The sequence below is a fragment of the Hemiscyllium ocellatum genome, chromosome 2 (assembly GCF_020745735.1).
Source record: "Hemiscyllium ocellatum isolate sHemOce1 chromosome 2, sHemOce1.pat.X.cur, whole genome shotgun sequence".
Lineage (NCBI taxonomy): Eukaryota > Metazoa > Chordata > Chondrichthyes > Orectolobiformes > Hemiscylliidae > Hemiscyllium > Hemiscyllium ocellatum.
In genome coordinates this window covers 11221065-11247579 of record NC_083402.1, presented here as the reverse complement: position 1 = coordinate 11247579, position 26515 = coordinate 11221065, and the positions used below count along the sequence as shown (strand labels likewise).

The 26515-nt window shown below is 42.9% G+C and overlaps 1 protein-coding gene across 1 annotated transcript; it reads left to right on the top strand.

The window, feature by feature from the left end:
- The first annotated feature begins 5377 nt into the window (after positions 1-5377).
- On the top strand, positions 5378-26111 carry tnip2 (TNFAIP3 interacting protein 2). Its single transcript, XM_060834575.1, has 6 exons — positions 5378-5828; positions 12925-13242; positions 17097-17177; positions 19154-19483; positions 21140-21259; positions 22306-26111. Exons 1-6 carry the CDS (start codon positions 5475-5477, stop codon positions 22555-22557), a joined length of 1455 nt encoding a protein of 484 aa, XP_060690558.1. The 5' UTR covers positions 5378-5474; the 3' UTR covers positions 22558-26111.
- The last annotated feature ends 404 nt before the right edge of the window (positions 26112-26515 follow it).

Genomic DNA, 26515 nt, shown 5'->3' with positions numbered 1-26515 from the left:
ATTCCTGGAAGACTACTGTAAGTATCTCTGTAGCTACTTCCCTTAATATCCTAAAATGTCACACATCAGGTCCATGGAATATAATGCCCTTTAGCCCCAGTAGTTTCCCAAGTATGTATTGTATTTATTTTCTTGCTCATTTTGTGTGTTTGGTGATTCAATACTTTTTGGAATGTTATTGGTGTATTCTATTGTAAAGACTGTTGCAAAGTACTTATTCATTGCTTCTGTCATTTCCTAGTTTCCCATTATTATTTGCCCAGCCTCATTCTCTAAGGGGCTTGTGTTCACTTTTCCTTCTTCCTTTTTATATATTTAAAGAAGCTCTTGTTGTCTGTCGTGATATTATTTGCGAGTTTACCCTCAAAGTTTAATTTCTCCCTCTTTTTTTTTGTTCTTTTGTTGCTTTTTAAAACTTTCCCAATCCTCTGGATTACCACTAACCTTTGTCTTCTTGTCTGATACTATTTTAACTGGCTAATCATGGTTAGATTATCCCCTTCCTACAAACCTGGGATAAATCTTTGTTGTGAGCCACTAACTGTTTTCTGAAATGTCTGCCATTGTTCATCAACTGTGTTTTTTATAAACTCCTTTCCCGGTACTCTCCAGCTAGCTCTGCCCTCATTCCTTTGTAATTATCTTAGGTTTAACAGAGCAGTTTCTGATCCAGTTTACTCACTTTCAAACTAAATATTAAATTTTACCATGTTATGGTCAATGTTTCCTCAGAGGAACTTTTAATTTCAAGATAATTTATTAAAATTGCTTTATTACACATCACCAGGTTGGATCCACAACATACTGATTTAGGAAATGTCTCAGTTACACTCTCGGAGTCTTCCTTGCAGCTACCTCTGTCAATATGATTATCCCAATCAACATGAATTTTAAAGTCATCTGTGAATAATGTACTGCCTTTTTAAAATGCCTTCATTATCTAATTTATTTTCTTTTGCAGAACTGCTATCGATGGGTTTCTATAGGTTATTTCCATCATGTTTTCCTCTCCTTCCTACTTCTTATCTCCACTCATACAGATTCTAGGTCTTCCAATCCAAGATCATTTCTTGCTATCCTACTTATTCCATCTGACAGTAACAAACCTTTCCTGCCAGCTTTTCCTTCTGTCTGTTCTTTTGAGAAGTTGCATATACCTGAATAATTAGTTTCCAGCTTCGATATTCTTGTAACCATATCTCTGTAATAGAACACAGAATGTTCCAGTGCAGTGCAGGACCTTCGGCTCTCAAAGTTGCACCGACCTGTGAAATCAATCTGAAGTCTATCTAACCTACACCATTCCATTTTCATCCATATGTTTATCCAATGACCATTTAAATATCCTTAAAGTTGGCCAGTCTACTACTGTTGCAGGCAGTGTGTTCCATACTCTCTGAGTAAAGAAACTACCTCTGATACCTGTCCTATATCTATCAACCCTCAATTTAAGGCTATGTCCCCTCATGTTAGATATCACCGTCCGAGGAAAAAGGATCTCAATGTCCACCCAATCTAAACCTTCAGATTATCTTATATGTCTCAATTAAGTCACCTCTCAACCATCTTTTCTCTCATGAAAACAGCCTCAAGTCCCTCAGTCTTTCCTACTAAGACCTTCCCTTCATACCAGACAACATTCTCGTAAATCTCGCTCTGTAACCTCAACATTCTTCTGCAATGTCCGCAATTCCATTGACCTTAGTGCCATCTGCAAATTTACTAACTCTTCCTTCTATGCCCTCATCCAGGTCATTTATAAAAATGACAAACAGCAGTGGCCCCAAAATACATCCTTCTGGTACACCATGAGTAACTGAACTCGAGGATGAGTTCAGTTTTTCCATCAACCACCACTCTCTGTCTTCTTTCAGCTAGCCAATTTCTGATCCAAGCCACTAAATCACCCTCAATCCCATGCCTCTATATTTTGTGTAATAGCCTACCATGGGGAACCTTATCAAACGCCTTACTGAAATCCATATACACCACATCAACCACTTTACCCTCATCCGTTTGGTCACCATCTCAAAGAACTTAGTAAGGTTTGTGAGGCATGACCTACCCTTTACAAAATTGTGTTGACTATCCCTAGCCAACTTATTCATCTCTAGATGCTTATAAGTCCTAACTCTTATAACCTTTTCCAACACTTTACCCACAAACAAAGTAAGGCTCACTGATCTATAATTACCAGGGTTGTCTCTACTCCCCTTCTTGAACAAGAGGACAACATTTGCTATCCTCCAGTCTTCTGGCATGATTCCTGTAGACAATGATGACATAAAGATCAAAGCTGAAGGCTCTGCAATATCCTCCCTGACTTCCCAGAGAATCTGAAGATAAATCCCATCTGGCCCAGGTGACTTATCTATTTTCACACTTTCCAGAATTGCTAACACATCCTCCTTGTGAACGTCAATCCTGTCTAGCTTAGAATCTGCAATTCTTTGTTTATTTTTGATTTGGAGGTGCTGACTGGGGTGGACAAAGTTAAAAATCACACAACACCCAGTTATAGTCCAACAGGTTTATTTGGAAGGACTAGCTTTTGAAGCGCTGCTTCTTCATCAGGTGGTTGTCAAGCAGGACCATAAGTCACAGAATTTATAGCAAAAGATGACAGTGTCATGCAACTGAAATGATTTATAGAACAACCCTCAATTAAATATTATTTAGTATATCATTTCAGTTGCATAACACTGTCATCTTTTGCTATAAATTCTGTGACAGTAAGAATCTTTTTTCCAGAGTTGAAATGTCCAATACTAGGGAGCATGCATTTAAGGTGAGAGGGGAAAGTTCAAAGGAGGTGTGAGGGGTACACAGAGAGTGGTAGGAGGCTGGAACATGCTGCCAAGGATAGTGGTGGAGGCAGATATGTTCGGGGCATGTAAGAGAGATTTAGATAAGCATGTGAATATGCAAGGAATGGAGGGATATGGGCCAAGGGCAGGCAGAAGAGATCATTTTAATTTGGCGTCATGTTTTCCACAACATTATGGGCCGAAGGGACTGTTCCAGTTCTGTTCAGTTCTATGTTCTAATTCCTGTATGGTCAGTTCACTTTTATTGCATTCATCTAAAAGATGGCACCTCTAACAAGGTAGCTGTCTCTCAATAGGACATCATTGTTAGAATGGGATTCAGTTTCTTGTACTGGTTAAGACGTTTGAGTTCTTTTTCTGTGAATAGGCCCACATTTCATAGCTGCTTGTTATTGCTAAGCCCTGTACCTGAATGATGGTTCAGCCTAGCCACACATTGCTGATCTGCAAAGCCAAGATATCTAACCAGAACCAGAGAGGCTCTGTGATGGCACCCTCAACTAGAGAACAAAAATAGAAACTAGTCCCCAAAAGATCCAATAGGAATTTTGGGAGAAACTGTTTTAGATTAGATTCCCTACAGTGTGGAAACAGGTCATTCAGCCCAACAAGTCCACACCGACCCTCCGAAGAGTAACCCACCCCCCTACATTTACCCCTGACTAATGCACCTAACACTTGGGCAATTTAGCATGGCCAATTTACCTGGCCAGTACATCTTTGGATTGTGTGAGGAAACCAGAGCACACAGAGGAAACCCACACAGACACAGGGAAAATGTACAAACTCCACACAGTCAGTCACCCAATGCAGGAATTGAACCTGGGTCCCTAGTGGTGTGAGGCAGCAGTGCTACCACTGAGCCACCACACCACCCCCCAAGAGTAGTCCTAAAGTGGGGGTGGTTACTCTTCAGAGGATCGGTGTGGTCTTGTTGGGCCAAAGGGCCTGTTTCAACACTGTAGGGAATCTAATCTAATCTAGTCACTACTAGTATGTAAATATGATATGGGGGGACTGGGGTGGACAAGGTCAAAAATCACACTACACCAGGTTATAGTCCAACAGGTTTATTTGAAATCACAAGCTTTTGGAGCGCTGTGCCTTTGTCAGGTAAAGTCTCTACCATTTACCAAAGGAGCCCATCCTCTCAATCTATCACATCAGTGTAACTAGTTGCTGTCATTAAATAGTAGGTTAAAGAAGAGAGCTTCTTCAAGGCAGCTGTCATTAAATAACCAACATCATTAAAGACAACAGTTATACCAGCAAATGTGTTTACTCCAGCAAACCAAATCAAGAAGGCCTTACCAGTAGAGAGGATAGTAGCTACAAAACTTTCAGGTATCTGCTGTTTCAGAATTTACTGTTTTTCTTTTATTAGCATAAAGTCAATAACATTTCAGGGGAAGCTAAATAAACACACCGCTGGTGAAGGTACTCCTCATTGGGAAGTGTCAGCGGGGTCTGTTTCCGTGGCCTAAATTCTACTGAAGAGTTATAACTGAACCTCCCACAGGGGTCAGACTTATCATCTGTCAAAGAAGACTCAGTAATGCATCACTTCCTGGAATTGATAGATGACAGAAGAAAATGCCCACATAAATCAAATAATCCTAAAGCGTAGTTTTGAAGAGTATTCCGGTCGGTAGCTTCATTTACAAAACTTTCCAGCATGATATGCTCACGATCCCGCTCTGCCTGGTCCCGGGAGAACCAGTGCCAATTGCTTTCTCTCAAAAAGGAATTCGCACGAAACTGAAATGAAATTCTGAGAAAAAAACGTGACGCGGATGTTGCTGTGACCGGTCATGAACGCCCACTTGGAGAAGGAATGTTGTGTAATGAATGTGAAATGTATACATTTATTTTTGAGAGGGGTCGATGTCAAAGATCAGAATTTAAAGGTTTTATATCCCTCATTTGAAACAAAAGGGTAAATCCGAACAGGAAGCGTCAAAACGTCATGTGAAAAAAAAAGCCTTCGTCAACCGAGTAGTTCCTTCTCATTACAAACACGTGTAATGTTTTAAAAATATACTGCCTGTGCTTTTGTCCTTTTTTTTAATTACAAGAGTGGTTTTCTTGGAGCTTTTAACCAGCAAATGTTAATCGGAATAAGACAGAGGGGCAAGCGAGTTGGACATTTATTTTTGCGAGAGAGAGAGAGAAAAGTACGACACAAAAAAAAAATCCGGAGAAGGACGGGGGGATTCCCCTGGGAGGAAATTCCCGAGCTGTCGGATGGAAATACGCCGATTGCGAAATGACATGGAGGGAACGGAATGGACACAGTCAGTCACTACCCCGAGGACAAGACTTAACCTCTTTTCATATTTACTAACTGAGTCGGAGTAAACTCTTCAGTCTCATTTCAGAGAATCCACAAAAAAGCTACAGTGTCTCTCAATAATTAGCCTTCAATGTAACGCTGACAATACGGACAGCTTCTGCTACTTGTTACATTTTTGACAATCAAAATTTAATATTTAGAGACGGAGGAATTTTTGGTAACATTTTTTACAATTTGTTACAGCACGCAATGTCTTCGTTTAGATATCCTTTTTCTAAAGACTTCTTGGACTTTTGAGAAGAAAATCTCGATTGATAACTTTGTTTTTTTTTTGGTGGTCGCATTTATAAGCAATGTCTGTGGACAACGATGAGGCCAGCAGCCGGCTGACGAGGGAGAACCGGGTCCCCAAGGCCAGGCTGAAAGGCTACAACGCCATTACCACCTTCTACCACGAAACGCTGCAGGAAGTGGGCCGCCTGAGCCAGGAGCTCGCCCTGAAGGACGGCCTGGTCAAGGAGCTGCAGGCTCGCCTGGCCGCCCACGAGGGCAGCACCGCGGTGGTCAGCTTCGGCCAGGAGCCCGGGGTCAGCTTCGGCCCGTCCGGCTCCCTTGTGGACTGTCTGTTGCAAGAGGTGGGTAAAGTCAAAAAGGAGCTGGCGGATTCATCAAGGATTTGGCAGCAGGAGAACATCAAGCTGAACGAGGTAAGGGGCAGAAACATCTGTAAAGATGTATCTGGTATTTTTAAAAAATATTATAATTGAATTTATTGTCATGTGTACGGAGGCACAGTGAAAAGCTGTGTCTTGCGAGCAATACAGAAAGTTAAGTAGCATAGATATTAGAATAGATCCCTACAATGTGGAAACAGGCCCTTTGGCCCTACAAGTCCACACCGACCCTCCGAGTAACCCACCCAGACCCATTTCCCTCTGATTAATGCACCTAACACTATGGGGCAGTTTAGCATGGCCAATTCACCTGATCTGCAAATCTTTGGACTGTGGGAGGAAAAAGGAGCACCCAGAGGAAACTCCCGCAGACACGGGGAGAATGTGCAAACTCCATACAGTCGCCCAAGGCTGGAATCGAACCTGGGTCGCTGGTGTGTGAGGCAACAGTGCTAACCAGTGAGCCACTGTGCCACCCATTAAATAAATAATAAGTAGACATTGGCAAAGACAAAAACACAGGTACAGGCGAATGTTAAAAGTTTGTGAGTCCATTCAGTATTCTAACAACAGGAGGGTAGAAACTGTTACGAAACCGGCTGGTGCATATGTTCAGGCTTCTGTACCTTCTCCCTGATGGTAGAGGTTGTAGAAAAACATTGCCAGGGTGGGCTGGAGCTTTGAGGATGCTGGTGGAAATCTTGCTGTGGCATTATGGAAAATGTGTAATCCAGGTTGATTCACAAATAAATAAAAGCTGCTTAGGGGTAAGGAATTACTTTGCTCAGATATGTTTATCAGAATGGTTCCAGGGACGTGGAATTTCAGTTTTGAGGACAGTTCGGAGATTCTGGGATTGTTCTCCTAAGAAAGAAGGTTGAGTGGATATTTTGTTGCAGTATTCATCTGTCTTATTCAATATTAATGAAAGGTTGGGACAGAGTAAATAGAGAGAAGTATGTTCCCACTCGTGGATTGATCAAGAATGTGAGGGCACAAATTTAAAGTAATTGGCAAATGAGAAGAAAGGCTTTTTTCATACAGAGAGCAGCTAAAGTCCAGACTGAATTACTGGAGAATGTGGTGGAGGCAGGTTATGATGCAGCATTCAAAATGGATTTAAACTTATCTGAAAAGGAAGAAAATGCAGAGTTACAGGAGGAAGCTGGAGAGTATTACTAAATGAATTTCTCATTAAAAAGCTTGTACAGGCACAATGACCGGAATTGCTACCTCCTGCATTTAGTTGAAGGGATGTGGCACAAAGTTAAAAGATCTAATCAAAGTGAATTACTCTGTGGGTGTCTTTTTTAAAAAAAACTCTACTGAAATCTGCGTAAGCTGATTGTGTGGCTCCTGATGCACAACAATGGTCTCGGTTGACGTGACCATGTAACTTCCCTCCTTCAGTGGCTAGGAGTCCAAACTGTAAGTGACTCACCTTGAGATCAACTTGGGATTTGAGGCACCCGCAAATGTTTAAGGGAGAATAAGATCTGATTCAACTAACGTCATTGAGGAAAGGAAACCAGCCTCTTGGACTTACCTGTGTGACTCCAATGCCACCAATAGTGGCTTTGAGTGGTGAGTCAATCAGTTGTATCAAATCCTTCCCAGAGGCTCCAGAGGACTCACTAATAACTTCTTATTAAAAATGGGCAATAAGTGCTGACTTTGCATTTGATGGCCACAACACAAGGGGGAAGAAACAAAGTTTTTTAAAGTTTTCTCAAAAGATAAATTGTTACATTCTTTCTTTTCATAAATGTCAGATGGATTAAAAGGAACTTTTTTTTATTAAGAAAACATTAGAGAATCTGATAAATTGCCTTTTTACCATAGTGTTTCCAGGTAATGGTACTTTTCAAGTCCATTGCTGTGCAGTGAAGGCAATGCAATGGCCATTTTAGATACAGCAAGTTCCCACAAACAAACAGGTAATGAATGTCAATCTATTGCAGTAACAGTGACTGAGGGGTAAACAGTTGGTCAGGTCATTGTGAAGAATACTTTTGCGTTTCCACAAAACTGTACTGTGGAATCACCTGAGAGGGCAGAGGCAGGGCTTCATCCAAAACACAGTGTCTCTGATAGTACAGCATTAGGAGTGTCAACACAGATAGTGTGTATGTGGCCCTGAAATGGATGTTCAACCCAGAGGCATGAGAGGTATAAACTGGAGTGTGGTAGTGGGGCCTCATTGTTTGTTTGTGGTTCACTGAAGTTCATCCATCCTGCAGGATGGAGTTTGCAGAACGCATCCCCACAAGACACCACTGAGAGAGAGAGCTGTGCTTTTCCAAAATATGGGAAAATTCACTGCAGAATCTTTAGTATAGGTTTCCAGCACAGTGGCTTTTTTTTTTAAAAAACACCAATCAGTTTCATCAGTCTGTGCCCTCACAAATTTTCATCTGTTCCTCTTCATCTCACCCTTTCAATTCAACATATTCCCCTTCACTCCAATGTGTTTACATAGCTTGCCCTGCTCATCATCAGTAGTTTTTGCCTGAGCTACTCACTGTGATGATAAGGAATATATAATTCCTGATTTGGATTATTAATGACCATCTTTCATTTATGACCTCTAGTTTTGATTTTCCCCACACGGGGGAACACAAAAGGTGCTGTGAATCAATTGGATAGACAACAGGAAAGCCACGAGGTAAACACAGAAAACAAGAATTTGAGGGTTGAAGATTCCTAGTCTCAGAAATAGGAAAACCAAATCTCTGGCCAACAACAAGATGATTGATCAGATGTGATTCTGTGGATCACACTTTCATCTCCAAATCAGAAAATTACAGGTTTAATTTCCTACTGCACAGCAATGGTCTCAGTTGGCATAACAGTGTAACTTCCCTCCTTTAGTGGCCAGGAGTCTGAACTACCACACTCCAGTTGAAGTGTCAAGTGTGGCTGTTAAACCTCTCATGCCTCTGAGTTGAAGTCACATTTATCATCCTCACATCCCATGTACCCTTTCATCATAACCCTGAATTGGTTACCCTTTCTCCAGTGAAAGGAGCTGGAGTCTATTTGAATGAGAATTGCTTAGCTCAGTAAGGCTGAGACTGAGACATTTCCCTGAGGGGATGGGAACCTAGAAGGGCAAACAGTGGAAATTGACACCTTCTTATATCCCACTGATCCAGTAATAAGTTGAGAAAGTGATTTGCCTGCTTTGTTAGAGGGATGATATTGAGCCAAATTATAACCTAAGAGTGAATGCTATTCAGAGTCACTTGATCGAATGACTAATATCGCTGCTCCTTGGATGCTGCCTGAACTGCTGTGCTCTTCCAGCACCACTAATCCAGAATCTGGTTTCCAGCATCTGCAGTCATTGTTTTTACCTCTCTAATATCTAGTGAAGGCACTCATCTTCTGGTAAACTCATTCATTATTACTTGTTACAAAGCTAATCATATCAACCTAGCTGACCATAAATACCACAAGCCCTTAACACACTTCATTTCCTTTTGTTGTCACACAGTCAACGTTGGGTTTTCTCATCTGAAGAAAGAATGTATTTGCGTTTTTAGAAAACACCTCGAGTTCCTCAGGACATCCTAAAACACTTTGAAGTTCCTTTTTGAAGTGTTGTTAATTGTAGAAAACAGGGCAGTCAATTTGCTCACAGCAACCTCTCTCAAACAACAATAAGAGAGAATTTTACTTTGCTAATTTGGACTGAGGGATAGATATTGTGCAGGACACCAGGGAAGAATCCTGTCCTCCCCTTTCAATGGGGGCCATTGAATCTTTATGTCCCTCCCATCTGGAAGAAGCCACCTTCATTCTGGTGCTGGGAATGTCATTCTAGATTTTGTGCTTGATTGTCTGCAGTAGGAATTGAACCTGCAACTTTCTGGTTTAGTGATAGAAATATGATCCGCTGAATCACATATGACCAATCATCTTGCTGCTGGCCAGAGATTTGGTTTTCCTATTTCTGAGGCTAGAAATCTTCAACCCTCTTTCCTGTTTTCTGTGTTGACTCTATGAAGTCCTTCCTTCCTCGTGGCTCCCCCGTTGTCTATCTGCACCCTTTGTGTTTCCAGAAAGGCCGGCAACCATTCGCCACACTCCTTTTGTAATATTGATTCTTGGATGTTGCTATCACTGGCAAAGACGCTGTTTTTGTGACCGTACCAAGTTACCCAGAGAAGGCCCACTGTGTTGGTGTCAGTGGTGGTTTGATGCAGCAGACTGATTGTTCAATCATTGAGTAGTTAAGAGCAAAGCATGCTGATCATTCTTCAAATACTTGTGGGATATGAAATTACTCAGTGTGGCCTCTGCAAGCCATGTCCCTCCGAACTGAGAACAGCGTACTATACCAACATAGAATGACAGGCCTGGACTAATAATTTCGAGATCAGATTTCAGCAAAGAAGCAGGGATAATGTAAACCTGGAATTAGTCAGCGCCTATAAGCACAAACACAAAATCACTGGATTTTTCTTTTTAAAATCTGGTTAGGAATGACCCATAAAGGAAGAAATCTGCCCTTGCCTGGTTTGGTCTACATGTGACTCCTGACCAACAGTAATGTGACTGCGTTTCAACCACCCTCTGAGATGGCCTGAGACCCAAGTCACTTTCCTCTTGGAAGGGTTGAGCATTGACTGCTAGTCTTTCCCATGATTTGAATAACCAAGTACAGGTACTTGTGAATTTCTGAGACCGAAATTGATTTGTGTTTGCAGACGTTCTGCTGCTTCCAGAATTACTCTGTGACTGTCTGTTACTCTGTTATGGACTTCCCCCTTCTGCACAATCTCTTTTCCCACCCATGCGTAAATCAAACTGATCTATTAATACCAAGTAGGTCTGATCGCTAGGGTAAAGTAGCAGTGGCTACAGAGAAACCTGAAAGGTTATGCAGGAAACTCAGTGGCATTTTGAGGACTGTATATTTCAAGCTTGGCTAACTCAAACGATCGGTGAAAGTATTTTTTTAAAAAACGACTGTTTGATTCCTGGATTAGAGAGAATGCGGAACTTGGTACCAAAAGATATGGCTGACATGAGAAGCATCAATGCATTTAAGAGGAAGCTAGGTAAACACATGAGGAAGTAGAGATTAGAAGGACATGTTGATGGGGTTAAAGGATAAAGGCTTCCAATGTTGTATGGCCTTTTATTACACTGTGTAGATTCTATTTATTTGCATTATTCAATTTGAATGATTGGATGATTTAGGTATTCCATGGGAGATTTTTCAACACAATAGTCTGTACTGGGTGACCTTCATCCATAGGTAGTTCCTCACTTTTCAACCAGAATGCTATGGTACAAATTTGAACAAATCATCTCGGCTGCTGTTCTACTGCAGTCCTGAGGGAGTGCTGCACTTTAGCGCTGAGGGAGCGCTGCACTCTGTGTGGGATATTTAACGAAGGCTGTTCTCTGATGGTTACAGAGATCCCATTGCACTATTCTGGTGAAAAGGGTGTTCCTGGGTATCCAATATTTATCCCTTTTACCAACTGCTCTTTGTGGCAGCTGGCTGTGTGTAAATTGGCCCTCCTTGCCTACAAAACAATAGTGACTAGAAAAAGGGAGCAGGAGTAGGTCATTTGTCCCATCGAGCCTGCTGTTCCATTCAATATAATCATGACTGATCACCCAATTCAGTGCACTGTTCTTTCTTCCCAGACCCTTTGATCCCTTTAGGTCTAGGAACTACATCTAATGCTTGGAAAAACTCCACAGGCTCACCACACTCTGGGTGAAAACAGTTCTTCTCATCTCTGTCCTGAACGGCCTACCATATATCCATTGGCTATGAGCCCCCATTCTATACTCCCTGGTCATCATGAATATTTCTCCTGTATTTACCCTGTCTAATGCTATTAGAATTTTATAAGTCTCTCTGAAATTCATCCTCTTCTTTCTAAATTGCAGAGAATATAGTCCAAGTTGATCCAATGTCTTTCCACACGCTTTAATTACTGTGAAGGCCATCATGGCATCCTGAAGATGTGAATTGTGTTATATAAATGAAAGTTTGTTCTTTTACCAGCTTCAATTCTTCTTGAGTAAACTATAGATTACCTTCCTTAATGGGGAGGATTCCTGGCCACATTTACTTAACATTGAAGTTAGGCAAGTCAAGGTGCACAACGAGAGAATTATTGACAAAATTCTGTCTTGTAACATTGGGGAAAGGTTCCCCCAGGTAATTGGTGGGTTACACAGGGTGGAGAAGGAAAGTTAGATTAAAATGAGTGTTTTCATTGCAGTGAGAAGGACAGGGGAAGGCTTGCTACGTCACAGCTAAGTGTTGCAACATAGAATGCTGAGGTTAGTCCAGAATTTTAGAAGTTGCTAAATCTAATCAGAACGACCTAACTTTTTTGATTCATTTATGGAATGTGTGTTTTGCTTGCAATGTTTCTTGCTCATCTCTCATTACACTTGAGAAGATAGTGGTGAGGCACTGCTTTAAGCCTTTGTAGTCCCATGTGGTGTAGGAATTCCAGGACTTTGACCCAGTGACAACTGAAGAAATATTTCCAAATCCGAATGGAGAGTGGCTTGGAGGGGAAGTTTCAGGAGGTGGTGTTCCCATGGATCTGCTGTTCTTGTGCTTTTTAAGTGATAGAGGTTGTGGGTTCATAGAGCAAATTTAGGTTTACCTTGCAAAGCGGGATTGGGGAAAAAAAATTCAGTTCATTAAATATTTGTCGTAAATGAGGCAGAGGGGGAAAAATATCAAGTTCGGACACTGATTCAGAAATGTAAGCCAAAGGGGTTAGAAAAGTAAAAAAGCTGAATTTCTATAGCACCTTTCCTGAATACAAACATTCAAACTCTCTTCACAAACATTAACAAATGATCAATATTTATTGTTGCTGCTTGGGGGTTAAATACTGTCCAGGATGGAGAGATATATTTCTCTTCTAAACATTGGCTCATTGGGAGCTTTCACAAACACCTTTTTGGGGGGTGCTGGTTTAAACTCCACCAAAAGAAGGCACCTCTGACAGTGTGGCACTTGCTGAGTATTGCCCTGGCAGTGTCAGCTCAGTGTGAGAGTCAATTACTGTGGCACCGGGTCAGTTGTTAAATGAAACTAACTTGGTCTGTTTCTCTCTATCCCCGCTTCCTCCTCCGGAAGGATCTGCAGGCGGTCCAGTTACGGCTCCGGGAGAAGGAACGTGAAGTAGAGCAGATGGTGAGCAGCTCGAAGCACGAGGCGACCAATGAGATTGCCAGGCTGCAGCAAACCCTGCGGGACAAGGAGAGGCTTCATGCCACCCAGAGGCTGTGGTGCCGCTCGCTGGCAGATGAGACCGAACAACTGCAGTTGCGGCTGGCGAGCACTGCAGACATGTGCCAGAAGTTGGCACGGCAGCTGGAGGATCAGCAGGCAAAGACTGGGCACAGGATGGAGAAGGAGCAGAACCCTACCAAACAGGATGCCGAGGCACTACCGGTACCTTTCCCAATTGGACACATTCGGCTATAAAAGTGGGAGGTGTTGAGCTAGTGAATGGCGCCGAGTTGGTGGGGAGGGGATTTTGTACTAAGCCCTCACTCAACCCAAAATATAATGGTTTTGATCAGGGTTGAGGTCTAGACTGGCTCCCTTGGTATCTCACTAACTTGCCTGCATCTACACCACCCTGCCAGACATGTGGCCACACAGATGGATCTGCTTCTTGTCCATCATGTTGGAGGCTGATTTGTTTTTGAGAGAAAAGAATCTTCACATCTTTATGAATTACTGACAGGACCCATGGTCAGGAGGTCTGTCAGGTCCTGATAGTGTAAACCCATGGGGGCACAATACTTGACAGTGCCATTCCTCTCAGTATGAATGTCCCGGCTGACCAGGAAGCTTTAACACTGCTCCCCAACTTGTCCATTCTCTGTCTCTCTCTTGTTTTTCTCTTTCTGTCTGTCTTTTCATTTTGTTCCCCTATTTGTCTGTCTCTCTCTCTCCCCCTCCCCACATCGCTATCTCAATGTTCACCATTTGTCAATCCCCCTTAACTCACTGTCTCAGCCTAATGTGACATTTACTGAGATTTGAACAAGATTATGGTGTCTGTCTGTTACTGTGAGGCAGTAGCTCCTTCTGTTAGTTTTCAAGGAACAAGCGTTATCAAAAGGTGCATTGGTGAGTGACAATAAAACACCAAGCCCCTCTAGCCTGATCTCTGAAGCATGATGAACCAACACTGTGCAGGCCTGACCAGAGCTGGGATACTCTTAACTCCTCGGCCTTATAGGCATTCTTATCCAGCAGACTGACTTATTTTTATTGTTTAATCAACCTGTTGAGAGATGTTAATGAGCACATCTAGAGCTGGCCAGACAAACTCGGGTCTCCTGGCTCAGAGGTAGAGACGCTAACACTGTGCCACAACCCTGTGCATTGGACCTTCTATGGACAGTACATCCTGCAACCCCAAACCCCCTAAAAAAAATTATTCCCAAACACTGCACCACCCTCTGGATTTTCTCAGCTGTTTGACCTTGAAAACCTTTTGGACTTTTTTGAAAATTTAAAATTGTAGGCAAAACACAACACGAGCAGAAATATAAGGTTTTAAAAACAACAACAGTGGGGTAACATGATTCCCAAGGAATAGGTTTGAAATTTCCCAGGCACCGACATGAGATTTATTTCCAGTCAGTTGATGTCGGAGGTTATTCATGATGTGAAGTGTGGACTTTCCCATCCTCCATTTTATCTGTTTGATTAATGCTGGGACTTTCCAACAGCAGGAAACAAGGTTTTAGAAAAGATAGTTATAAAGGTATCTATAGCGCTGCACCACGTTATAATTAACTTTCCTGGTGACATAATTTTGATCGCTTGCCTCCGATTCCTTTTTAACTGAATTACTTTATTAACAAAAACATTTTCTTTTGTCTAATTTCCAAATTTCGTGGTAGCCATATTGTATGAGCATTTAGAAACTTACAAAACAGAGGCTGGTCATCCCCACTGTGCAGCTTTTTGGGAATAACTGGATTATTCTATGAACCCAATTGTGTCCACATAGCTGTATGGATTTTGCTTTTCTTGAATTATCCAGTTCTCTTTTTAATTCTGCCCTTTTCAAGCCATGCATTTCAAATCTTACTAACTTCTTATTTTTTATATATTAAAAAAAGCTTCTCATCTGGATGTTTTACCACTTGCCTTTGGTGTCCCCCAAGTTAGTGACATTCCTGTCAGTGGCAACACTTCCTCCTTGCTTAGGTGTGATTTTAAATAGCTTCATTAAACCACCGCCCCTCCCCCAAGCTGCTTTGATCTAGAGAGTCAGCCCAGCTTCAGAAGAGGTAAAAACAATGACTGCAGATGCTAGAAACCAGAGTTTGGACTCTATACATAACTGAAACTTGGCTCCATTTACTAAGCTGACCTTTGAAAATGAACAGTAAATGCTTTGTAGAAAGGTTTGTCGAAGGGTATAGAGTGCCAGTCTTCCCCTGTAATGTAATGAGTTCCAATTCATTTCTACATCTCGATTACTGTGTGCAACTCTGGTCTCCGTACGGAAAGATGTAAATGCATTGGAGGATGTTTATTAAATTGATACCAGGAGGTATCGTGAGGGGAGGTTGGAGAGGCTGGATTTCTTCTCACTGGAGTTTAGAAGAGTGAGAGGCTGACTTGATTGAAGTGGATGTGATCCTGAATGTTCCCAATGAGGTGAACATGGACAGGATGCATCCTCTTGTGGGTGATTCCAAGCTAGGGGCCACTGTTTTAAAATTAAGGGATTTTTAAATTTTAAACAGACGGGGAGAACAGTTCCGTGAGGGTCATTTGACTTTGGAACTCTGCCTTAGAAGCAGTGGGGGTCACTGAATATTTTTAAGGTAAAGGTTAATAGCATCTTAGGCTGAGGAATTGAAGGTTATCAGCAATAGATGGTAGTGTGGAGTTCAAAATATCAACACATTAGCCTTGCTAGTGATCATCGACAAAGAAGCTTGGACAGCCGAGCAACCTAATCCTGGTGTATATTAAATCAGCAAGTAGCAGTGTTTTGTAATTGTTTTAGCATGCCCTTGGGGTTCACTTAGATTTACTCTGCAGTGTGTTCGGTGAGATTATATGTTGAACTTGCTTTGACCTTAATTTCCTCATTTAATGGAGGCCTTTATTGAATGAGGAGTTTATTCTGGAATGCAATGTGTGCAGGAAGTCGGATCCCACTTGCTTATTATTTAATTTAAAGTAATGGGCAATCTGTATTTGTCATGCCTTCAGAATTTATATTTAAAAGAGATGTATGGAGGGAATGAACCCAGGCAGAATGATCAGAGATGAGAGTGAGGTGCTGGAAAAGCACAGCAGGTCAGGCAGCATCCAAGGAGCAGGAAAATCGACGTTTGACCCTTGTTCCTGATGAAGGGCTTTTGCCCGACACGTCGATTTTCCTGCTGCTTGTCCGGCTGTGCTTTTCCAGCACCACACTCTCTCGACTCTAATCTCCAGCATCTGCAGTCCTCACTTTCACCTCGAATGACCAGAGAGGTGACTGGTTGGATTGGCACCTCCTGTCAATGTTGGGGAGAGATATAAAACAGAGGAGGGAAACGAAGAGGGAACTAAGGAAAGGGCAGGAGGGATTGATCTGCAAAGTAAGACCAGAAAGTCTCTGGGAATGAAAGGATTACTGGAGGAAGTGAGAGTGACTGTGAAAGGAAGGATCAATGAGAGAGAAGGACCCCATGGAATCAGAGATGTTAATAGTGCCAAACAAACTGAGCCATTCCCAGTAAATTCAGAGAAAGTGGCTTGGCCAGGTTGACCCATTTTAAAACTGTGTAAGCATCCATAACATAAGTGGTGCCAACTCCAGTCACAAATTCCTGGAGGTTGCAGCAGGAATCTCCAACTGCGAATCCATACATTTCTGCCATTGGTCACTTAATGTTTTCATCTTTGTGGAAACCCACCTTATGCAAACCTTTGGAAGTGAAGGGACCCTTCTGTACCTAATTGGGTAATTTTTTTATTATTGTACGATGTGGGTGTCACTGGCTGGACCAACATTTATTGTTCATCTCCTGTTGCCCTGGATAAGGTAGTGGTGAGCTTCCTCATTGAACTGCTGCAGTCATTTGGATGTGTAATGCTTTATATAAAAGAAAAGGGCTCAAGAAAATAATCTTTTTGAAAACACTTCATTGCTGTGAAAGAGCAGAAGAATAACTTGACCGTGTGTTTCCATAGTAGCGTCAATCAAGGTTCCTGGTCTAATTTGGTAAGGTTGTGAAAGTTTGAGCAAAAGCCTGACAATGTAACCTTTGCCTCAACAGTTACATCAAACTGATTCACCAGACAGCAACGTGTGTCAACTGCAAGAGGAGAACCGAGTGCTCAAACAGAAAGTACTTTATGTAAGTAGATTCAACCACGCCCCCTTTAAACCTGCAGTAAACAAGGCCTGTCTTTTTGTTCTAAAATTCCTGTCCTTTCCCGCCCCTTTTCCCCTTTGGGCTTTCCCGTTTACTGAGCTCTGCACGCTCTTTCCAGCCCTCTCCAGTTTTTGCATTCCTCTGGTTCTGGTCTCTTGAACAGCACCTGATTTCCTTCGCCTCACTCTTGGTGGCTGTGGTTTTGGTACTGAAATCTGGCAGATAGGGGTAAATGTAGAGGAATGGGTCTGGGTGGGTTGCGCTTCGACGGGTCGGTGTGAACTTGTTGGGCCGAAGAGTCTGTTTCCATACTGTAAGTAATCTAATCTAATCTTTAAAAAAAAAACTAGCAGCTCCTGCAAATACCAGTGAGATAAATGGCCAGTGAAGTGATTGGACAGGCCACCAAGAGAGTGTCCTTGCTCTTTTCAAAGTAGTTGCCATGGGATCTTTTACACCACTTGGGAGGACAGATGGTCGGGTGTTGAGTTTAACTTCATCTGAAAGACAGCCTTTTGTCATACTCTCTGATTCAAAGAGTAAAAAGTGAGGTCTGCAGATGCTGGAGATCAGAGCTGAAAATGTGTTGCTGGTTAAAGCACAGCAGGTCAGGCAGCATCCAAGGAACAGGAAATTCGACGTTTCGGGCCAGAGCCCTTCATCATTCCTGATGAAGGGCTCTGGCCCGAAACGTCGAATTTCCTGTTCCTTGGATGCTGCCTGACCTGCTGTGCTTTAACCAGCAACACATTTTCCTCTCTGATTCAAAGACCTGTGTGTTACACACTAAGCCCGAGTGCACTAGAAGTCACATGGTGTGTGTCGCTGGAGTCCCATGCCTGTTTGGTTGCTCTCTCATATCTGACGGTGAATACCCTTATTTACCAGGCTGTTTACAGGATTGACTGTAAAGATGTAGGAGCAGGAGGAGGTCGTTCAGCCCATCGGGTAGCTCCACCATTTGAAGAGATTATGACTGATCTGACTGTCATCAACTCCACTTTCCTCATAACCCTAGATTCCTTTACAGAATAATCTGTCTATCTCTGTCTTGAACATATTTGGCACCCCAGCCTCCCTAGCCGTCTGTGGTAAAGGATTCCATTGAGAAGAAGTTCCTCCTCCTCTTTGTCTTAAATGTGTGACCTTTATTCTGAGATAATACCCTGGTTCTAGATTCTCCCACAAGGGAAAAGAACTTCTCTGTATCCACCCAGTCAAATTCCCATAAGAACTCTTTGTTTCAAGAAGGTTATTCAGCTAAACCCCAATGAGTACAGGCCCGGTGGGCGGCACGGTGGCATAGTGTTAGACACTGCTGCCCCACAGCGCCAGAGACCCGGGTTCAATTCCCAACTCAGGTGACTGACTGACTGTGTGGAGTTTGCACATTCTCTGTGTCTGCGTGGGTTTCCTCCCACAGTCTAAAGATGTGCGGGTCAGGTGAATTAGCCATGCTAAATTGCCTGTAGTGTTAGGTAAAGGGATAAATGTAGAGGAATGGGTGTGTTGCGCTTCGGCAGGTCGGTGTGGACTTGTTGGGCCGAAGGGCCTGTTTCCACACTGTATGTAATCTAATCTAATCTAATCCAACCTACTCAACCTCTCCTTGTAAGACAGTCGTTCTGTACCCAGGATCAGTGTAGTGATCCTTCCTTCATTGCCAGTATATTTTGCTTCTACATAAGGGGTACAGGACTGTGGATAGTATTCCAGCTGTGGCCTTCGGTCTGAGGTTTCAGGATTATCACACTGTGGATGAAACAGTTGCCACTGGGTGTTAGGGAAGGTTGCTGATATTTTTCCCTAATCTCTGCTGCTCCCCTCCAGATTGGAGACTGCAGATCTGGGATCTCACTGAGTGCAGCACTATACACACAGCACTAACATAGCTAAGACTGTCCACGATTCCAAGCATGTGCGCTATTTAACAGTTCCTTACTCTTGAATCCTCTCAGGTGGAAGACCTTAATGCCAAATGGCAAAAGTATGACATCAGCCGAGAGGAGTATGTTAAGAACCTTCACCAGCAGCTGAAGGATCTGAAGTCCAGGGTTGACCGAACTGGACTTAGTGCCCCTCAGGCTAACGAGAATGTGCTGCAGCAGGAGATCTTGAGGCTGAACCGGCTGCTGGAGGAGAGTATGAAAGAATGTGGGCGCCTGGCAGGCTTCCGGGATGGCCTGGACAAGGAAAGGGTGACCATTCAACAACTCCGGGACGAGCTACAAACCGCACAGGCAGCTGAAGCTGCTGCCAATGAGAGAGTGCAAATGCTGGAGCAACAGGTACTGAGACAGAGAAACCACCACCAGCCCTGACCTTCCTGCTCTTTTTAAAATCGGAGTGAGTTAATATTGCCTCACTGTTCCGATCAAAATGCATGATTTCACATTTCCCTGCATTGTGTTTCATCTCCTATTTCCCCATCTGTTTGTCATTCTGTCGTCTCCAAATATCATTCTGTTTGCTCTTGATTGCATTATCAAGTTCTGGAAACTATATCCTATGCATCCAAACAGATGGAGGAGTGATGATGTCCGTGCTTATGGAGTTCAAAGCTCATTGGACTGATTGAGTGTGTCCCAGGCAGTTACTGATGCATCTTCAATCTCCCATTAACAAATTGCCCTAATTTCTGGCCGGGATATCTTTTTGGATTTACACATGTTTAGGGGAAATTCCTCTCTAACTCCCTGCAACTCCAGGCTCTTCATGACTCATCTCAGCCACAATTAGCTGGGGATTGGAAATATCATCTATTGTCAGGAACCTAGCAACTTCTCTTTTTTTTCACTAAAAGCCCTGAAGTGAATCATTGCTTGCCTTGGTAGTTCTGTTGTCATGGCCACTCTGACAAACCAGACTATTGTCCATCTTTGAAACTTGGCTTTGGTAGTTAGCAGGAATGTGTATTCCAACCCATCAATAAAGAGTTGACGAACTACTTTATAGTTATTGCAGCACAGAGGCCATTCAGTCGGTAGAGTTCACATCGGCTGTCTCTAGAATTAATATATGATGTCATTTACTGTTTTGGACCTTGACAGCATAAGTATTCTTTTAATGTAGGTGAAGTAGGAACCACCAGTCTCTAGTGAATCTTGTGGTAAAATGTGATTAGATTAGATTCCCTACAGCGTGGAAACAAGCCCTTCGGCCCAACCAGTCCACACCGACCCTCTGAAGAGCAACCCACCTAGACCCATTTCCCTCTGACTAATGCACCTAGCACTATGGGCAATTTAATGTGGCCAATTCACCTGACCTGCACATCTTTGGACTGTGGGAGGAAACCGGAACACCCGGAGGAAACCCACACAGACACTGGGAGAATGTGCAAACTCCACAGGAATCGAACCTGGGATTCTGGTGCTGTGAGGTTCCAGTGCTACCCACTGAGCCACTGTGCTACCCTTGATGATGGGTTGTGTAATGTTTCAGTGACAGTGCCTGATAGGCTGATTTCAGCATGAGGTGTGTTTCACTTTTATTCCCAAAAGGAATTTTCAGGTACTTTGTCTAAAGAATGTAAATCTTTGCTAATCTCAGGAAGAGCTACGCAAACTTTGTCCAGTTGTCTGTAGCCTAGTTTTGAGAGTCAGGTTTAGTATGGCTTCCCCCAGCCTTGGAACTCCTCCCCATGACCTCTCCCTATTCCAACCACAGTCCTACCCTCTCAGCCAGGACCCAGCGATGGACTTGGGATAAAATCTTGAAAATATTTGTTCCCCTCCTCCCACCAGTTCCCCAAATGAGGCAGAGCAAATCAACTAGAAAACCCTAATTCAATGATTAAAATCCAAACCCATCACAATCCAAACCTCTCCCTGTCACCCTGTCTCTGATCCACTGCCTGTGTATCTGCTGGTATGTTCTGGTGTTTTTGTCTTTGTTTTCCCCTCCCTCCCTGCATCCTCTAACTGAAGTTGACTTGGTTCCAGGTCCTCGTCTACAAAGATGATTTCCATTCAGAACGGGAGGACCGTGAACGGGCCCAAAGCCGGATTCAGGAGCTCGAGGAAGAGATGGCTTGCCTGAGGCTGCAGTTGCCAAGGAAACAGGTAAGAAAAAACAAAGGATAAGGCTGAAAAGAGGAAAATACACTGTGAAGGATCAGTGTGAGCTCAGCAAACAGTCTGTGCTGTGGGTTTCAGCCATAGCTCTGTGTGTTAATCCTATCCTTGGCTGGAGGTCCCAGTGTAGTACACTGTATGCAATACTCTCAGGGCAGTCTTTCTCCATACGCTAATCAAAATCTCTCACTGAGGGATGTTAATGTTTCTGTGGCACTGGTTCAGAGCAGGGGAGCTCTCCCTTGTTATCCTTCAAGCATCAACCACTAAAACAGATTACACAGATTTCACTTTGAGATCTTCTGTGCACAGAAGGGCTGGCACATTTCTGTTAGTGAACACACTTCAAAAAAATATGCCTATGTAAAGTGGTTCAGGATGACTGGGATCATATAGTTTTGAGTCTTTTGTTTTAATAATGCCATGCCAGCATCAACCACCCCCTGCCCCTTCATAATAATGTCAAAGGAAAAACAATCCTCTTGTGGAATCTTGCTGTGCCTTCAAATTTGACTACATCAGTGAATTCAATCTAGATTAGATTAGATTACTTAGATTAGATTACTTACAGTGTGGAAACAGGCCCTTCGGCCCAACAAGTCCACACCGACCCGCCGAAGCGCAACCCACCTATACCTCTACATTTACCCCTTACCTAACACTATGGGCAATTTAGCATGGCCAATTCACCTAACCCGCACATCTTTGGATTGTGGGAGGAAACCGGAGCACCCGGAGGAAACCCACGCAGACATGGGGAGAACGTGCAAACTCCACACAGTCAGTCGCCTGAGTCGGGAACTGAACTCAGGTCTCGGGCGCTGTGAGGCAGCAGTGCTAGCCACTGTGCCACCATGCCGCCCTCTGTGATAAAGAATGAATTGTATTTATGTGACAATGTTTGCAGCTTGGAAATTGCTTTATTGCTGAGAAACAATGAATTACCTTCTGGTGTCACTGTTGTAATGTTTATTTGATGAGGCTGTTGTATAAAGCCCTGAGCAAGGCTCATCGTGCCTGTTATCGTTTTGTAGGAACACCGGGATGCAGCTGCCCGTCACCATGGCAGGGTCAGCCCCTACTACTTGGAGCCTAATGTGCAGGCACCATTCCTTGGTAATAGTACGGAGACACCAGCAAAGATCTCCCACCCCTTACAGTCCAGCGGGAGCCCAGGTACTGAGGCCAGGCAACAAGGACTTCTGCAGTGCCCCAAGTGCATGAGACTCTTCAATGATGAGGTGAGCGATGAGTGCCTCAGGCACATCTCCGAGTGCTGCCAGTGAACCTACACCTCTCTCGTATCAAACCACCAGCAGCAAACATTGACTCTGAGGTGCCTTCATCCTGGGATCTTCCCATTGACACTGATTACATAACGTTCAGCACCATTTCTGACAACTCAGATACTGAAGCAGTCCATGTCCAAATACAGAAATACCTGGACACTGGCTGTTGATGAACCAACGTCAAGAAAATTCCTGGATTCATAGGAAAAGCCTGCACAATAGTAACTTTTAAACATTTTCGTACAAATGGTTCATCAATTACTTTTCATGATAAGGTCAGAAGTGGGAAGATTTATGAATTGTTAAGCAGTGTTTCATGGTTCCTCATGTACTGAAATAGTCCATGAGAGCAAACCTTGGACAATAACCAGAGAATGGAGAAGAGGCAAGCAACGTCGTCACATCACACAATTAGCAGACAATGGCCAATTGAACAAGAGAGAGTCTAACTATTATCCTTTGACATTCAATAGCACCACCATCACCGAATCCATCACTAACAACACCCTAATGGATCACTATTGACTAGAAATTGAACTGGACTATCCATGTAAATACAGTGCCTATAAGAGCATAAAGAGATGGAGTTTAATTTGGAACGTGAGGTGTGCATTTTGGAAATGCAAACCTATTGGAAGGATATTGTGAAACTTGAAAGGGTTCAGAAAAGATTTACAAGGATGTTGCCAGGGTTGGAGGGTTTGAGTTATAGGGAGAGGCTGAATAGGCTGGGGTTGTTTTCCCTGGAGCATTGGAGGCTGAGGGGTTGACTTTTATAGAGGTTTATAAAATCATGAGGTGCATGGATAAGATAAATAGACAATGTCTTTTTCCAGGGCTCGGGGAGTCTAGAACTAGAGAGCATAAGCTGAGTGGAAAGATATGAGAGTCCTAAGGCGCAACTTTTCCACACAGAGGGTGGTACGTGTATAGAATGAGTTGCCAGAAGAAATGGTGGAGGCTGGTACTATTACAGATTTAAAAGACATCTGGATGGGTAAGGTTTACAGGGATATGGGCTAGGTGCTGGCAAATGGGATTAGATTAGGTTGGGGTATCTGGTTGGCATGGACAAGTTGGACCAAATGGTTCTATGATTCTAAGAGCAGGTCAGTGGTTGAGAATCCTGCAGTGAGTAACTCACCTTCTCACTCCCCAAAGCCTGTTCACCATCTACAAGGCACAAATCAGAAGTGTGATGATATACTCCCCACTTGCCTAGATGGTGCAGCTCCAACATCACTCAAAGTTCGAGACCATCCAGGACAAAACAGCCTGCTTGATTGGTACCATACCCTCAAGCATCCACTTCCTCAACACCAACAGCAGCAGTGTGTTATATCTACAAGATGCACTGCAGAAATTCACCATAGATCCTAGGGCAGCATCTTCCAAACTCGTGACCACCTCTATCGAGAAGGGCAGCAGATACATGGGAACACCGCCACCATCCCGACCTGGAATAATATCAGTGTTCCTTCACTGTCACCAGGTCCCATTCCTGGGAACCCCCGCCTACCCCAAACCCCGATTTATGAAGTTGCTGTTTCTGGAAGCTTGCACATTACTTCATTGGCTGTGACGCATTTTGGAGCATTTGAGAAAAGCACTATATAAATGCAGAAGCCATGTGGTAAAACTAAATCTGTTGTTGGAGCCAGGAATAAAGCAGGTTCCAGCATTTAACACTATGTAAAGTCACTGTCTGGATACAGTGCACATTAGCTGGGGTTAAGTTACACCTTTCTCATTGAAAGTGTGGAACTGGGTTGGGAAGGAGGAGAGGGCTGAGGAGGGAAAGGGTATACCAATAGCAAGAGCTTGCATCCTGAAATTAAATGTGAGAGAGAGAGAGACAGCAAAATAGAATGTGGAATAAAATTAAAAATCACTTTACAAACAGCTGGTAACAGAGCTAATGAAGTGAGTTTTAAGTTGTAACCAAAAGAAGTTAATCACTTTAACCAAATCTGCAAGTGTACAACAGGTCATAAAATTAGTCAAATGAAGGAAACAGCCATAGTCCTGAAAACACCAGGTCCTCCAAAGCATGCCACATTCCTCACACATTGTGTCTCTGGTTCCTCCTACACTCAGCCTCAAACTATAACTGTCTGAGACTGGTACCTCCTGTTTCTGATGCCTGGGCCATTGTGCAAATGGGTAGCTTTCCCTTCACTCCTGAGATTGGTGCCTTAGGCATTGGGAAAATCCCATTAACTGCTGCTGGAATCATCAGCTTCACACTGTCTCTGAAGGCTAACACTAGTAGCCAGATGTGTCTCGCCACAAAGTTATGGTAGGATGGAGATTATCTCGAGTGCCAAACTTAAAATGTGTGTCGCACATTGAAGCGTGTAGGTAAAGCTCAACTATTGGGGAAATTCCACAATGGAAAATGGATTAAATCAAACAATTATTTATTGAGTTATTTAAAAAAGTGATAATTTTATTGCGCCAGTTTGTGTTAAGGCTCATTTGAAAACTCGTTATTTTAAAACTGATAAAGGTTGAGCCTGTTTTCTCTGCCATGAAGTTGTTCTGTGTCTGTACTTATTCAATGTAATTTTGCAGGGATTTCACCTGCTCAACTTTCTGACGTTGCTGAAAGTCTTGTTCTAAACCATTTCATCCTGGATAAAGAGGTTTGAGTGACTTGTTCTAAAACCATACAATCACATGGTACAATACACGTGAACTTGGTTAGGATGTGCTGGAAGTCACCTGTGTTTTGGTTTTACAAAGCTGACTGTGCGTGGGGGAAGCAGTACAGTGTCAATATCTGGGCTCAAGCTCTCATTGAGCACCAGAAATGATACTTGTTTGAAGAGCTGTTGCAGGTACAATGGGCAGAACAGCTATCTCCTACATCACAACAATTGTGATTTTTTTTTTCTGAGCTCTGGCGTCGCATGCAACCCCGAGCTGAACAGTTAGTCCAGGGTAGGCTGTGATCAAGCCTCCATACAAATGGAGCATCGGCTTTGTAATCCAACCACTGGGGAGGAGTGGAATAACAAAAAATGTTTCTATGGGCCAGCTACTATTGCGTCTTTCCCTGAGCCTCGACAACTTTGGGAGGCAGATTCCCACTTCCCCCTCTGAAGAAATCCTGATTTACCTGACTGGTCTAATTTTAATCAAAATTCCCTTCACCCTCACCCTTCTCCAACCAGAGTTTCCATTCAGCCTTGTGACATCTCCACATCCTTTAGTCATCTCCAGTTCCTCAACAGGGTATGAGACAGTAAAATACGTGATGGAATTTCCAGAATTCTTAATCAGGTTTCCAGATGTTTGTGTATGAAAAACACAAGAATGGACATTTTGTGAATAAATTGGTCCATTTAACGGTAGCAGCATCATTGGATCCAATACAGAGTATGGGCTCCAGTGGTCATTCATAATTGCACAATGTTTCAGCTGTGTCAGATCTATAATAATCTTTAATAATGCTCTAACTGTAATTTTCCTTGCATATTAGTCATGCTGCTTTGTATTTTTGTAACTTGTTCTACCAAAGTTTTACTTCCTGAATCCCCAGCCTTTCTCTAATAGGACACAACTTAAATGTGTTTAAATTATTTTTATATTAAAATAATTTTAAAGATTTTGGTGTATTGTAGCATTCAATATTTCAGTTTGAGAGAAATGTTAAAACCAACAATGCAGAAGGATGTCATTCAACTCATTGTCCTTGTCCGTCCATCTGATCCTGTAGATGTAGATCCTGGAAATCTGAAACCAACAAGAAAATGCTGAGACAGTTGGTAGGTCTCTGCAGACAGAGGGAGAACTAGAAAATGTTAACAATATTTAAGCGAGAGGTTTTTTTTGGGAGGTAGTATCTGAGCTGCTAAGAAATGACCAAGCAAGCACATCATGAAATTATATCCAAAATGGCAGCTTATCACCAACTTATTTAGATGGGCAATAAATGCTGCCTTTGTGTGGC

Bases quoted from the DNA above. Each gene is read 5' to 3' on its own strand.
- tnip2 (XM_060834575.1), top strand. From the start codon at position 5,475: ATGTCTGTGGACAACGATGAGGCCAGCAGCCGGCTGACGAGGGAGAAC. The intron at 5,829-12,924 runs GTAAGGGGCAGA...CTCCTCCGGAAG, and splicing joins AGAACATCAAGCTGAACGAG to GATCTGCAGGCGGTCCAGTT. The intron at 19,484-21,139 runs GTACTGAGACAG...ACTTGGTTCCAG, and splicing joins TGCAAATGCTGGAGCAACAG to GTCCTCGTCTACAAAGATGA.